Below are 11,988 nucleotides of genomic sequence, written 5' to 3' on the forward strand. Positions count from 1 at the left end.
GTAAACAATTTTACAACACCAAGTTATAGTCCAGCAATTTTATTTGAAATTCGCAAGCTTTCGGCGGCTTCCTCCTTCCTCAGGTGAATGTTGTGGAAATGAATGTTATTCACCTGAGGAAGGAGGAAGCCTCCAAAAGCTTGTGAATTTCAAATAAAATTGCTGGACTATAACTTGGTGTTGTAAAATTGTTTACAATTGTCAACCCCAGTCCATCACCGGCATCTCCACATTATTTTTAACAGTCATTTTGTACTTATTTTCTATAACTGTATTTGTTCTATTCCTTACTTTAGTCTGACCTTTACTCCTATCTCCTATTTCTTTTATCTTCATCAGATATTATTTATTTGTATTAGATATTTCCCTTTTAGTGTTAAAGTCCTATCTGATTAAATCAGAGGCAGTGTAATTATTTAACCGGGTGTGGTTTAATTAACTGACATATAGATAGGTGCTTATACTAGTGTTGGTTATATAGGACAGTATCTGAGCGTTAAGTTATTTGGAGGAGACAGGAGAGGGATTGAAAAGAAAGGTCTTTGAACATTCTTGTATCCAGATGAATATGAGAAGAATTGACAAGTGTCGCCTTAGGTGGGTTCTGGGCGCTGTGACGGCGCTGAGTGGACTTGTATTTCTACTAATTGGGAATTTTCAATCCTGTGAGGATACAATGCTGGGAATTTGGGGAAACTCGGGAGATGCGAGTAATGAATGGTGCTTGGATCGGTTTTACACGTCCCTACACCTGTCTGCTCAACAACCGGCCTGTTCCCAGATTATTAGAGGAGATCAGACAGCCGTTCAACAAGCTCTTTTAAACTCTCTTGATGTGTCACGTAGAAAACCCCCATTGACAGCATATCATTACTTGAATATGACGAAGGATTGTGCTGCATTTACAGAGGAGCGCAAATATCTAACATTCCCACTAAGCAAGGAGGAGAGGGGCTTTCCTATCGCTTATTCCATTGTGATTCATGAGAACATCGAAATGTTTGAGAGACTCCTGAGGACCATCTACACCCCGCAGAATGTGTACTGTATCCACGTGGATATGAAATCTGCAGCCAATTTCCATCTAGCTGTCAGGGCCATTGCCGCTTGTTTCCAAAATGTTTTCGTTGCCAGCAAGTTGAAGAAGGTGATCTACGCGTCGTGGTCCCGGGTACAGGCTGATCTGAACTGTATGGAGGATCTGCTGAAAAGCCCGGTCCAATGGAACTATTTCATTAACCTGTGCGGACTGGACTTCCCCATTAAAACAAACGCCGAGATTGTCAAAAACCTGATTGTCCTGAACGGGAAAAACAGCATGGAATCGGAATTGCCCTCAGCATCCAAAAAGGTAAGTTGGCGATTCCTTCTATTTGACTCCCAGTACCGGTAAAGTTAATCCCCTGGGGCCCAACATATTGGGTAACTGAAGATCAACATCAATTAATAGTGTCACCTCTAGTAAAGTGACTCATACTGGGTACAAAGTTCAACCCTAAAGGATTACAAACATGTGTGCTTATTATATTCAAACATGTCCAGTGTTGGGGTCTTTTATTAAGTGTGTGGTTTCAGCTTGAGATAATAGATGGGGAGGGGGATAAAATTGAGGCTCGAAAATGGAGTTTGTGGCTGGGCCAATGAGGGATGCTTCACTCTTCCCATTGTTTAAATGAGGGGAATTGTGGTTCATCCAAGACAGGATATCAGACAAGGGGATAGATCTTGATATTGTGCGGTAGCGAATTGGCTGCCCATTTTACATCACTCCTGATTTTTATTTCCATTTGGAAAAATCTTATCCCTTTTCTTTTAATCTTTAGGTTATTATTTTATCCCCCCAACCCCACGCCTATTTATTGGTTTAAAGTCCTTTCTACCATAATCACCGCATTCTGATCAAGTCTTTTTTTTTGAGAATTGCGTGAGGATGGACCTTGCCAGTTTTGTAAGCTGATATTAGCATCATGTATAATTAGATTCAGAGTAAGGCTCCCTCCAGTATAGTCCACCTCAGTTCCAAAGGAGCACCTCCTACTGTACACAGTGTGATGTGTTCCCATTTTGCACCCAGCCACATTATCCTTTTCCACTCAGTTCCCACCCTCTCTTTACGACTAAACCATTCCATTCAAGCTCCAATGATCTCATGCTCAAATGGGAGTTGCTTAAATCTTCGTCTGATCTCTCATTCCTCACTAAATTATACCACTTCACTCCCATCAAGTTTCTTAGGCGTCATGTCTCAAAACTATCCAATTTATTCTCTCCACTACCAATTAGGGCACAGGTGGATTCTCAATAGATTTAGAGCAGGAGAGTTCTGCAGTTTTACTTTTAATGAAACTTTAAGGCTATTCCATATGTTGTTTTTAAGTAGCTGAACTCACTTCCCATCTGTCTACGTCTGTCTGCCTACTGTCTGGTGTTGGCACATGCTACAATAGTTAGATTGTTTGACTTCCTTTAATATGGCAAATTTAAATCAGATAAAGGCCTCACATGACAATCAACATTCTTCAAATGAAATGGAATCTCAACCACCCACTGAGTAAACAGATGGTGAGATGTTTGGAAAGACTCCTTGCAGTTGGAGATATTGCATACGATGCAAAAAATTGCCTCTGAACAGAGTATGCAAAGCAGTATGATCAAGTGCAGGTACGGGCACTTCGAATAGAGGTCACAAACTTCTATTTGTATAGTGTCTTTCACATCCTCAAGACATCCCACAACCAATTAATTACTTTTTGAAGTGTTGTAATGTTATATAAGCAATCGCAGCAACCAATTTATGCGCAGCAATGTCCCACAAACACTTAATGAGATAAAGGACCAGTAATCTGTTTTTGCTGTTGGCTGGGGCAGTAATGTTGGCCAAAGCATTGGGAGAAATCACTAGATAGTGATCAGGAATGTTGGCTGATTCCCCACCGCCCCCACACCAACCTCAGCTGAGATCAACTAACTCACCCTCGACTGTCTGGCACATCCACTAAGTCATCAGGACCCTCATAAGACTGCCACTTTGGGGATATGTTCAGATCAGCCATGTTACATCGAGTCTACAGCGTAGAAACAGGCCATTTGGCCCATCTGGTCTATGCCGGCATTTATGCTTCACGCAACCTTCCTCCCTACTTCATCTAACCCTATTAGGATATCCTTCTACTCCTTTCTCCCTCACATGCTTATCTAGCTTCCCCTTAAATGTACCTATGCTATTTGCCTCAACTGCTCTTTGTGGTAGTGAGTTCCACACTCTTACTACTCTTTGGGTAAGAAAGTTGTGAATTCTCCTACTACTACTACTACCACTACTACTACCACCACCACCACCACCACCACCACCACCACCACAACAACAACTTGCATTCATATAACACCTTTAACAAAGTAATGTGTCCCAAGGCGCTTCATAGGAGTGTAATCAGACAAAAATTGACACCAAGCCAAAGGAGACATTAGGATAATTGACTAAAAGCTTGGTCAAAGAGGTCGATTTTATGTAGCGTCTTAAAGGAGGTGAAAGAGGTGGAGAGGCAGAGAGGTTTAGGGAGAGAATTCCAGAGCTTAGGGCCTAGATGGCTGAAGGCATGGCTGCCAATGGAGGGGCAAAGGAAGTGGGGATGCACAAGAGGCAGAGCTCCAGGAACGCAGAGATGTCAGGGGGTTGTAGGGCTGGGGGAAGTTACAGAGATAGGGAGGGGCGAGGCCATGGAGGGATTTGAACACGAGAATGAGAATTTTAAAATCGAGGCGTTGGTGGACCGGGAGCCAATTTAGGTCAGCGAGCACAGGGGTGATGGGTGAATGGGACTTGGTGCGAGTTCGGATATGGGCAGCAGAGTTTTGGAAGATCTCACAATTATGGAGGATGGAAGAAGGGAGGCCGGCCAGGAGGGCATTGGAATGATGGAGTCTGAAGGTTTCAAAGGCATGGATGAGGGTTTCAGCAGCAGATGAGCTGAGGCAGGGGCAGAGACAGGTGATCATAGTATCATAGAATCATTGAAATTTACGGCACAGAAAAAGGCCATCATGTCTGTGCCAGATGAAAAAGAGCTTTCCAGCTTAATCCCATTTTTCAGCTCTTGGTCCGTAGCTTTGTAGGTTACGGCACTTCAAGTGCATATCCAAGTACTTTTAAAATGAGATGCGGGTTTCTGCCTCTACCACTCTTACAGGCAGTGAGTTGCAGACCCCCATCACCCTCTGGGTGAAAAAGATTCTCCTCAACCTCCCTCTAATCTTTCTACCAGTTACTTTAAATCTATGCCCCCTGACCTCCCTGCTAAGGGAAGTAGGTCCTTCCTATCCACTCTATCTAGGCCCCTCATAATCTTATACACCTCAATTAAATCTTCCCTCAGCCTGCTCTGTTCCAAAGAAAACAACCCCAGCCTATCAAATCTTTCCTTATAGCTGAAATTCTCCAGTCCTGGCAGCATCCTCCTAAATCTCCTCTGTACCCTTGCTAGTGCAATCACATCTTTCCTCTAATGTAGTGACCAGAACTGTACTCAAGCTGTGGCCTAACTAGTGATTTATACAGTTCTAGCATAACCTCCCGGCTCTTAAATTCTCTGCCTTGTCTAATAAAGGAAAGTATCCCATATGCCTCCTTAACCACCTTATCTACCTATCCTGCTACGTTCAGGGATCTGTGGACATACAATCCAAGGTCCCTCTGTTCCTCTACACTTCTCAGTATCCTCCCATTTATTGTATATTCCCTTGCCTTGTTTGCCCTCCCCAAATGCATTACCTCACTCTGGATTGAATTCCATTTACCACTTTTCTGCCCACCTGACCAGCCCATTGATATCTTCCTGCAGTCTACAGCTTTCTTCCTCACTATCAACCACCCGGTCAATTTTTGTATCATCTGCAAACTTCTTAATCATGTCTCCTACATTTAAGTCTAAATCACTGATATATACCACGAAAAGCAAGGGATCTAGTACTAAGCCCTGCAGAACTCCACTGGAAACAGCCTTCCAGTCACAAAAACACCAGTCAACCATTACCCTTTGCTCCCTGCCACTGAGCCAATTTTGGATCCAAATTGCCACTTTCCCTTGGATCCCATGGGCTTTTACTTTTCTGACCAGTCTGCAATGAGAGACCTTGTCAAAATATTGTGATATTACAGAGTTGGAAGTAGGCGGTCTTGGATACGGGGTCGGAAGCTTAGCTCACGGTCAAATAGTAAAATTCTGGTTCAGCCTGAGACCATGGCCAGGGAGGAAGATGGAGTCGGTGACAAGGGAACGGAGTTTGTGGTGGGGACTGAAGACAATGGCTTCGGTCTTTCCAATGTTTAATATTAAATGAGACTAACTATAATACTCACAAGTGATAAAGTCTTAAGAGGACAATCGATACTTTGTGTGAAATACTTTTTTTCCTCTCCTGCTCAGGGGTCCTCAAATAGGCGTTAGGCTCTTTATTTACATGTGCAAAGGGCCTAATGCCTGTTTCAGGCACGAGCCCTGGATTCCATTTTTTTGCCGATGGCGCAATTCCAGCTCATAAAGAGCGTGCACTACTTGCCCACCACGTTGGAGGCTTAGGCGCCCATTTAGGGCCTGGAAAACTGGTGCAGAACCACCGAATTTGTAGGCCATGGTATCTAATTTCTCTTTGCTAGCGTGTCCTTTCCTTAAATTACAGGAACGGTGGCTTTTTCGTCATGAAGTTAAAAACCAAGTAAGCAGAACTGAGAAGAAGAGCCCACCTCCAATAAGTACACCCATGTTCACTGGGAATGCATACTTTGTGGCTACAAGGGAATTTGTGAACCATTTGTTTGAGAGGCCTGAAATCCAGAAATTTCTAAAGTGGGCAGAAGATACCTATAGTCCTGATGAGCATGTTTGGGCTACTCTGCAGAGAATGCCTACTGTCCCGGGCTCCGATCCCCCCAATAACAAGTACCAGATGTCAGATATGGCTGCCATTGCCCGCCTGGTGAAGTGGTCATACCTGGAGGGAGACATAAACGAAGGTGCACCTTATCCCAAGTGTACAGGAACTCACCGTCGTGCAGTGTGCATCTATGGTTCTGGTGACCTTCAGTGGGTTCTGCAACAACACCATCTCTTTGCCAACAAATTTGATTCTGAAGTAGATAACACAGCCCTTCAGTGCTTGGAGGAACATCTGAGATATAAAGCAATTTATGGAAAAGGCATGATGTAGAGTTATATTTTTTTCATTCTAACTTTTCCATGTTTATTTTCTCTTCACATCAGTGCACATCTCCATTTAACCTCCTTCAACCACCAGGAAGGGTAGTCCAAACCTCCGTGATCACTGATGCCATTGGCCGATAGATGACCTTTGAAATAAGCTATACATTCTCTGCCTCAGAAGATGTTCCTCTGTTGAGTGATTCGACATCTAGTTGCCAAATCACTAATTGAGAAAAGTAATGTCAATTTTTGCACAAATGTTCCACTCTATGCTCTTAGGAACATAGGAACGTAAGAACAGGAGGAGGCCATTCAGCCCCTCGAGCTTATTTCGCCATTCATTTAGATCATGGCTGATCTGTACCTCAACTCCATAACCCACGATACCATTACCCAGCAAAAACCTATTGATCTCGTCTTCAAAATTTAAATTGACCCCCAGCATCCACAGCCTTTTGGGGGTAGAGAATTCCACATTTCCACATTACCCTTTGTGTGAAAAAGTACTTCTTTATTTCCCTCCTGAACGACCTAGCGCTGATTTTAAGATTGTTCCCCTTGTTCCAGATTCCCCCACCAGAGGCAATCTACTCTATCGAGTCCTTTAACCATTTTAAACACCTCAATTAGATCACCCCTCAACCTTCTAATCTCAAGGGAATACAAGCCAAGTTTATGCAACCTATACTTATAGTCGAACCCTTTTCCCCCGGTATCATTCTGGTGAATCTGTGCTGCACCTCCTCCAAGGCCAATATGTCCTGTGCCTGAAGGGTCATGGACCTAAAACATTAACCCCATGTTCCTTCCTCCACAGATGCTGTTTGACCTGCTGAGTGTTTCAAGCATTTTCTGTCTATATTCTGTACTCAATGCTGTCCATTTTATGTTCAATAAACTTGCCTAGTTTTTTATAACCTGTCTGATATTCTTGCCCCTAGCGAAGATGAAGAGATCACGTGGTACAGTCCAGTAAGTTGGAACGCAGTGACGGGGGTTTTCTGTTTGACCTCTGGGTCTCACTACAATTGCCTAGGTATTGGGTGGGTAAAGACACACAGTGGTCAAGAGTACCTGGAAGACATAACAGGATAGCAAATTGGTACACGCAAATCAGAACCAACAGAAAATAAATTCATCCAATGGCTTGGGGGAAAATGTACTTCCCAGAGAGATATTGGGCCAGAACATATAAACACAAGTTGTTGTAGTTGTAAATGCTTTGGAATTCAAAATTCTGAGATGTTTTGATAAGGTAAATGTTGGGGGAGGGGAAAGTATTTCCCACCGGTCGGTGAGTTGGTAACTAGAGGGCATCAATTTAAGATCATCACCAGAGCAACGAAGAGAGGGTTAGGGAGTTTTTTTTAAGCGAAGGGTTGGAAAGACACGGAATCCCTAACCAGAAACAATGGCGATAACAGAATCCAGAATAGATTTTTTAAACTGAAGGGGATAAATATTTGACAAAGAAGCATTTTAAAGGCTACGGGGCAAGAGCAGAGGAATGGGATTAGGTGGAGTGCTCTTTCAAAGAGCTGTGGCAGAACTGAGTGCCAAGAGGGACTGTCTGATGGGCACCAAGCCCAGGGGGTTAAATTGGCTAACCCCCAATAATGGGCGCGGGCATTGCATTGCGCGATTAACCCGCGCCTGGTCGACCCGTCGCAGGTACGCTACCACAGAACTAACCTCGTGCATGCGAAAAATCCAGGCCTTGTCACGACAATTCCACGACATTCGCACTTTCCACCAGCAGGGGGAGCCCGAATCTCGTAAAGGCTGTCTGTCAGCCTGCCAACATATCTTAAAGGTAGCCGGTACCTGTTATTTGCTAAAAAACCAGTCTGCTGCGTGCACAGAGTCTGAATGGAGATCGGGCATCGCACACGTAAAACACAGATGCAGGTCCTGTCCCTATGTTTACAAACTGATGAGTTATGTTAAAACATTGAATGAAGGTTGCGCACTACTAAATCCCACATCTTCCAATCTGCATTGCAGACCTCACCATTCTGCCGATCTGAGTTTGTTCCAGGCCTGCGCGAGTGCTTGCAACAAGGCTCTCTGCTGATGCACTAGAGGGCTTGATGCAAGAGGTGGACAGAAGGAGGGACATCCTATATCTGCAGGAGGTGAGAGGTGGGGGGCGGGTGACAAGAGGCCCTCCAGATCTAAAAGGCAGGGGAGGCAGCAGGGGACGCAGTCAATGCCGGGCACATAGCACCACAAACATGGATGCAGTGCAGGAAGAAGTTCAATGCTTTGACATGAGTGGTCAATGTGAGTGAGGTCAACTGTCAAGTGGCGTCTCCTACCAACTGCACCACTAGCCACATCCACTGCTCCACGCACTACACCTCCATCACCCACCTACCAACAAACTCTTTCCATCAGTACGCAACTCTTCCAATCAGATGCTTCCTCTCACCCTTACACATTACCAATGTTGCAAGCTGCCTACCCACAACTCACAGGCCGTACACACTGGCAGCTATTCAACCATGACAGGCACATCACCCAGACACACGTCGCGCTTTCTTGCAGGAGAAGATGGTGCATATCAGGAGGCAGCAAGTGGCAGTGGCATTTAGCCCCTTGAGCCTGTTCCGCCATTCAATGAGATCATGGTTGACCTAAGGCGGGTGGCTTTTTCCCATATCCCTTAATACCCTTGGTTCACAGAAATCTATCAATCTCTGATTTAAAATTCACAAGTGAGCTCGCATCAACTGCCATTTGCAGAAGAGCGTTCCAAACTTCTCCCACCCTTTGCATGTAGAAGCATTTCCTAACTTCACTCCTGCACGTCCTGGCTCTAAATGTTAGGCTATGCCCCCGTATTCAAGTGTAGGAAACCTCCAAAAACAGTTACAAATGCATCAGCAGCCAGAAGCAATAATCCAGCAACTAACCTGTAAATCCTTTACATAGCGCTGGTGGGGGGTCCTCCAGGTACTCTAAGACATGTTCAGTTAAGACAGTGTGTTGAGTGGAGCGTTAAGTCCCAAAATGGTGTCTATCACTTTAAATCAGCGTTGCACACTGATCAAACGCATTTTCTCCTTACTTTACCTGCTGCCAGTGATCGTTATTTGTTAATGTGCTAAACCCTTCACCAAGATGGCGTTCAGCGCACGTCACGCTAGAAGCGTGTGAGCGCATCCAAGACACCATCTTGGATGTTCGGGAGGCCACGTAGCACCAAAACAACGGGCGCTAACGCTAGAAGCGTGTGAGCGCATCCAAGACACCATCTTGGATGTTCGGGAGGCCACGTAGCGCCAAAACAACGGGCGCTAGAATGCTCAATTTCTAGCCCCAGATGTCCCTCTGAGAGAGTGGTGCAGGCTGTGTGGAGGGAGGAGGCAGAGACAGTCAGTGTAACTTCTAACACTCCAAGAACTGCCACGCAGGCCAGGAAGAGGTTCCATGACCTCACAAGGGTGGCCAAGGTAAATCAAGGCTCTGGTACCAATACACATCCTCTACCACTCATACAGCTTCGCTCACCTCTTTATCTCTCAGAATGTTTCTCTCTCAATACCTCCGTGTCAGGGAAACTCACTATGCAAAAGGGCAACCTCTCCAAACATTCAAGCGTCTTCTCAATTCACTTTACCTGCCACAAGGACCTCTGCTAGTCTTCAAGGACGCTTCACTTAAAGAGACAAGGCACCTTCACATCTCATCACCATGGAATGCATGACCACATATGGGGTAAGTCTCCATGACACTCAGGCCCATTACATTGTCCTCTCTCCCCACAAAGGAAAAATGGTGCAACCAGCACCAACAGAAAACCTTGTAACAAAGTAAGAATATACACCAGTACTGTATTAGTGTGAATATACACCAGTACTGTATTAGTGTGAATATACACCAGTACTGTATCAATGTCAATATACACCAGTACTGTATCAATGTCAATATACACCAGTACTGTATCAGTGTGAATATACACCAGTATATTCACCAATGGTATTAAGGGATATGGAACTAAGGTAAGTAAATGGAGTTAAGATACTGATCAGCCATGATGTAATTGAATGGTGGAACAGGCTGGAGGGGCTAAATGGCCTCCTCCCATTCCTGTGTTCCTCTTGCAACTATCGTGCTTGTTCAGGAGTAAGATATCTACAAATAAGAGTAATTCATAAATGTTTCCCCGTTCTCTCTGAGAGATTATGCTGATTTCTGCAGATCGAATGAAACGTTATTTTAGTGCTAAAGGTTTGGGGAAAACCTGCAGACCCTGTTGGGTGTGTCCCTGAGGATCAATGGATTTAAAAAAAAATTCAGAATATACTTTATTTCATGAAATGTAAGGATACACACAGTTCAATGTAAATATCATAATTCCAAAGCATTAGAATTCAAAACAATACAATACAGATCGTACACAATACAATCCCAATATTACAATTGAAAACACAGTACATATCTTCTAATACATTCTGTACAATACAAAGATGGAATGGCCTTACATGGTGGCCTTTCCCCATACAGCCTCTGCGTAGATCGAAACTCGCTTCAGTGTGTCCCACAGCTCGTACTCCTGGACTTTGTCAGTCAGCAACACTCGGTCGTGGACAGCTCCTTCAGCTGGAAGACCAGCAGGTTTCGGGCGGACCAAAGGGCCGCTTTCACCAAGTTGATGGTTTTCCAGCAGCAGTTGATATCTGTCTTGGTGTGCATCCCAGGGAACAACCATAGAGCACAGCGTCCTGTGTTACTGAACTGTTGGGGATGAACCAGGAAAGATACCAATGCATCTCTTTCCACACCTTCTGCGCGAAGGGGCAGTCTATCAGAAGGTGGATGACGGTCTTGTCCCCACCACAGCCTCGAGGGCAACTCACGGTGGTGCTGAGATGCCATGCGTGTTGAAAGGACCGCAATGGGAGGGCCCTTCTCACCACCATCCAAGCTACAGCCTGGTACCTGTTGGTCAATTCCGGCGATGAGACGTTCTGCCAAATGACTTTGACCATCTGGTGGGGGAACTGCCCGATCGGATGCACTGTCTCCTTTCCCTGCAGGACCCCCAGAACGTTCCACGCCGACCACTGTCTGATGGCCTTGTGGTCGAATGGGTTCCCTCTCAGGAACTTCTCCAACTGGGACAGGTGGTGGGGTACGGTTCAGCTGGATGGGACGTCCTGCATCTACTCGGCCAATGTGGCTAGACCCAACCTTCATGTGCAGGTAGAAACTCAGCACATAGTGACACTTGGTATTTGCATACTGGGGGTCTACACACATCCTGAGGCAGCCACACACAAAGGTGACCATCAGAATCAGAGCGGCATTGGGGACACCCTCCTCTCCTTTGTCTGGAGGCTTGTACAAGCTGTCCCTGCGGATGCAGTCCATCTTGGACCTTCAAAGTGGAAGATGGCTCGGGTAACTGTGATGGCAGAGCAGTAGGGAATGGGCCAGACTTTGGCCATGCAGAGCAACACCGTGAGCACGTCACACCTTATCACCAGGTTCCTGACGGTTATGGAGAGAGAGCGTCCCCCCCCTCCCCTCCACCTACCAAGCTTCTGTTTGGCCTTGGCGATCCGTTCCTCTCAGTTCTTGGTGCAGGCCTGGGCCCCCCCGAACCAGATCCCGAGCACCTTCAGGTAGTTGGACACGACGGTGAAGGGCACAAAGGATCAGGTCTCCCACCTGCCAAAGAACATGGCCTGGCTCTTACTTCGGTTCACTCTGGCCCTCCGAGGCCAACTCGAATTGGACACAGATGCCCATTAGTCTGTGGACCGACCGCAAAAGACGGTGACGT

General features: G+C 45.5%; 1 protein-coding gene across 1 annotated transcript; it reads left to right on the top strand.

The window, feature by feature from the left end:
* The first annotated feature begins 562 nt into the window (after positions 1–562).
* LOC137304624 (beta-1,3-galactosyl-O-glycosyl-glycoprotein beta-1,6-N-acetylglucosaminyltransferase 3-like) lies at positions 563–6,204 on the top strand. Its single transcript, XM_067973269.1, has 2 exons — positions 563–1,351; positions 5,677–6,204. Exons 1-2 carry the CDS (start codon positions 563–565, stop codon positions 6,202–6,204), a joined length of 1,317 nt encoding a protein of 438 aa, XP_067829370.1.
* Positions 6,205–11,988: the final 5,784 nt, after the last annotated feature.

The sequence above is a fragment of the Heptranchias perlo genome, chromosome 38 (assembly GCF_035084215.1).
Source record: "Heptranchias perlo isolate sHepPer1 chromosome 38, sHepPer1.hap1, whole genome shotgun sequence".
Classification (NCBI taxonomy): Eukaryota; Metazoa; Chordata; class Chondrichthyes; order Hexanchiformes; family Hexanchidae; genus Heptranchias; species Heptranchias perlo.

Coding starts and splice junctions, on each gene's coding strand:
- LOC137304624 (XM_067973269.1), top strand. CDS start 563: ATGAATATGAGAAGAATTGACAAGTGTCGCCTTAGGTGGGTTCTGGGC. Junction 1,352..5,676: donor TGCCCTCAGCATCCAAAAAG/GTAAGTTGGCGA, acceptor CTTAAATTACAG/GAACGGTGGCTTTTTCGTCA.